Source organism: Chionomys nivalis, chromosome 12 (assembly GCF_950005125.1).
Source record: "Chionomys nivalis chromosome 12, mChiNiv1.1, whole genome shotgun sequence".
NCBI classification, from domain to species: Eukaryota; Metazoa; Chordata; class Mammalia; order Rodentia; family Cricetidae; genus Chionomys; species Chionomys nivalis.
Window position 1 is genome coordinate 72,915,201 of NC_080097.1, and position 3,432 is coordinate 72,918,632.

Here is a 3,432-nt window from a genome sequence, read left to right on the forward strand (position 1 = left end):
AGTTCATAAACTGGAAGAATCATTATTGCTAAGATGTCTCTACTGCTCAAAATTGTACTGACATTCAATACAATCGCTAGAAAAAATACCAATGAAATTTATCAAGCAATAGAAAAAAACTGTTATTACAAGATCAGTCTAGTATAAATAAAAGTGAAGTTTTAAGATACATAAGCTGTTTTATGATATATTCTGGTAAATTATAATTACTCCACTTCTCTCTAACTAGTAAAACTAAGGAAAAAACACATAGTAGACAACATTCCATTTAATTATATTTTATCACTCATATATAGACTTTTATGCAGAATTTGTTGAAAATCAAACATAAAAATTAAATAATCTTTACATATTTCAATTGTTTTAAGATTTCAGTAATTAAAGTCATTTAAAATATTTTAAAATCTAAAATACCTTGTTCTTATGCATCTACTACTTCTCTTAACTTAGATGTAACTATTATAATCCATTTCTGTGTTGCAAATGTACCTAAATTTTCAAATCTTTGAGTTCCTGTGATTTCCATGATGCTTACCTTGTTTTATGATTTTGCTTTGTTTTCCCTAAATACTTCACTGGAGACCTAGAATTGTACCTGTCTTATTCATGTGCTTAAAATAGTATCAGAAAACTAGAAGTACATAACAGTATTTGCTAAAGAACTGATTTGACGCATGCATAAATACATGGTTTAAGCTATTTAAACAATATTTCTCACTTTTTTGTTTCCTCTTTCATTTGTCAGCAAACAACATAATGATTTAACAACTTCCTCATAGAAGTTTTCACTTCCTGGTTGCGAAGAGTATAGATCACAGGATTCATCAAAGGAAAAATGACTGTGTGGAAGAGAGAAACAACTTTGTCAGCTTTGAGAGCCTGGAAGGGGCGGGTGTAGATAAAAATGGCAGGCCCAAACATGAGAAACACAATTATAATGTGGGTAGTGCATGTAGAGACAGCTTTCCTCTTCCCTTCAGAAGATTGTCCTTTGACATGGTAGAGGATGACAGCATAGGAGGCCAGAAGTCCCAAGAAGCACAAGAGGGTAAGCAGCCCACTGTTGGAGACCATCAGGAGCTCCACTTCAAAGGTATCAGTGCAGGCTAGCTTAATGACCTGTGGAACATCACAGAAAAAGTTATCCAGCTGGTTTGGGCCACAAAAGGGCAAGTTCAGGATAAGAGCAACTTGTACAATGGAATGAGCAAAACCCCCAAGCCACAGAGCCAACAATAATGCATAACAGACTCTCGGGTTCATGAGAGTGGCGTAGTACAGAGGGCGGCATATGGCGATGTAACGATCAAAAGCCATCACAACAAGAAGGAACATTTCTCCTGCTCCAAGGAAGTGCAAGAAAAAGAGCTGAGTGATGCAGCTTTGGTAAGAAATGACCTTTTTCTCACAGAAGAAATCCACAAGCATCCTGGGGACTACAATGAAAGAGTAGGAGGCATCCAAAAAGGCCAAGTTACCCAGAAAGAAGTAAAGTGGGGCTGTGAGTCCAGGGTCCGATCTAACGGTGAAAATGATAAGAAAATTTCCAGGAAGAATTATGAGGTAGAAAACTGAAATGAGGGCAAAGACAAGGAGTTGAGTATCTTGAGACTGAGTCAGTCCCAGGAGGATGAATTCTGTTACTACTGAGCTGTTCTTGGTCTCCATCACTTCCTAATCTATAGAATAAAACATATCATGTGTTACACGTGTCTTTCCTTCAGTTTCACAGCTTAAATCTACTAGAAAGCAATGTTTGCCATAACCAGTGCACCATAGGTAAAAGCAGCCCCATTAGCCAGTTTGTTCTAATCCCCACTAAGACTCGGTTCTTCTATAGATTTATTTTCATTTCATTCCATTCATGTACATAACTTGTGCAAACGTATGAATATAGTCCGAATATAGTCCACATTTCACAGCTATCTTGACCATTCTTTTTGTTATCTTATTAATTCTGTTGGTGGTGACTCAATCATTTGCTAGAATATGCTTGAATTTTGACCCTCCTTTGTATCATCACAGAGAAAACTGTATTTGAAATTGCTTCTCTACCTAAGTTTCGATGATGTGCTTCCTTTTAGGTTCTTATTTCATTTCTGAATTATGTAATTGCCGGTTACATGCTTGTTTTGTTTCCCATTCTAACTTCCAACCATGTTCTCAGGATCCTGTTTAAAATCTACCGACCTCGTGGTGACATACAGATTATTAAACATTGGTTAAATCAAGATGTGAGAGTTAGCCAAGAAGAGGCTAGATATAATGGGCCAGACAGTGATTTAATTAATACAATTTCTGTGTGGTTATTTCAGCGGTTAAGCTAGCTGGGTGGCGAGATGCAGCCCGCCACACCACACACTACACTACAGTTACAGATGTAAGCAATTTTGGAAGAAAAAGCAATGAATTGCTGATAAATATTAAAATATAAGTCACCTAAAATAGTCTGTGTTTGAAGGAAGATTGTCATAAAATGAACTCAGGTAAACTCTCCAAAATGAAACATCTATAGAGGCAGTAAACTGATTAGGCATTGATTAAGGTGACAGCTGAAAAAGAGGTTTATAATATATACATGTGATCTTTAATATGATGAAAATACTCCAGAAATGTGCACAATTATTAAATATACTATGATCAACAAATAGTACACTAAAAGTGTGAATTCTTATCAAATACTGATTATGTTGACATGCTGACATGTTGCTATTTAATTTTGAAGAGTAATTTCAAAGAAAATAGATTTTTGTTTAAGATTTGCATAAATTATCAATAATCTTTCCGTATTAGCAAGAGAAGCGAGAAAAACAAAAAGTCAGACTAATAAATTCCTAAAGAGAATTCATGAGAAATTTTGACATCATTTTATATTACTACATGTATATATAAACTTATAGGTGATTAATAACATGAACAAATAGCTTCCAGATGCTATGGAACCAGTTTGTAAGATGCACAGGCACATATTTGAACACACCAAAACATACTGAGAAGTGTATAATTACTTACATAGTAAGTGTAAACAAACTGAAAGAGGAAAAATATTTGATTCTCTTTGAATTCATTGAAGAGCCTTTTGTCTTTTATTTATTTATACAAATGTTGACCATCACTTTTATACCACACTCTGCCTGTAAAAATCTCTCAGAAAAAATAAGTTCAAGGTCATCTTTCCTACTTCTACACTGTAACATCACAACACCGATACCTCACTCCTCCATCAATTCATAATGTAAAGACTTAAATTGCCTGAGGGGGGCCATCTCCCTCCTTCTTTGCTTTTCTCTGGGTCTACCTTGATCCCTCCTGCCCATCATATGAAATCCTGTGTAGTTTAACATCTTTAACCAACCTTGTGTTTTCTCCCCTTCCATGTCTGTGTTTGTTTCAGTAACTCTCAAATTGGGCTGATTCCAGTAATTGAGAATA

The 3,432-nt window shown here is 35.2% G+C and overlaps 1 protein-coding gene across 1 annotated transcript; it reads right to left on the reverse strand.

Annotated features, from left to right (window-relative positions):
* Positions 1-741: 741 nt before the first annotated feature.
* Positions 742-1,668, reverse strand: LOC130885236 (olfactory receptor 4N5). The gene has a single exon (XM_057786677.1). The coding sequence runs from the start codon at positions 1,666-1,668 to the stop codon at positions 742-744; it is 927 nt and encodes a 308-aa protein (XP_057642660.1).
* Positions 1,669-3,432: the final 1,764 nt, after the last annotated feature.

Bases quoted from the DNA above. Each gene is read 5' to 3' on its own strand.
- LOC130885236 (XM_057786677.1), bottom strand. From the start codon at position 1,668: ATGGAGACCAAGAACAGCTCAGTAGTAACAGAATTCATCCTCCTGGGA.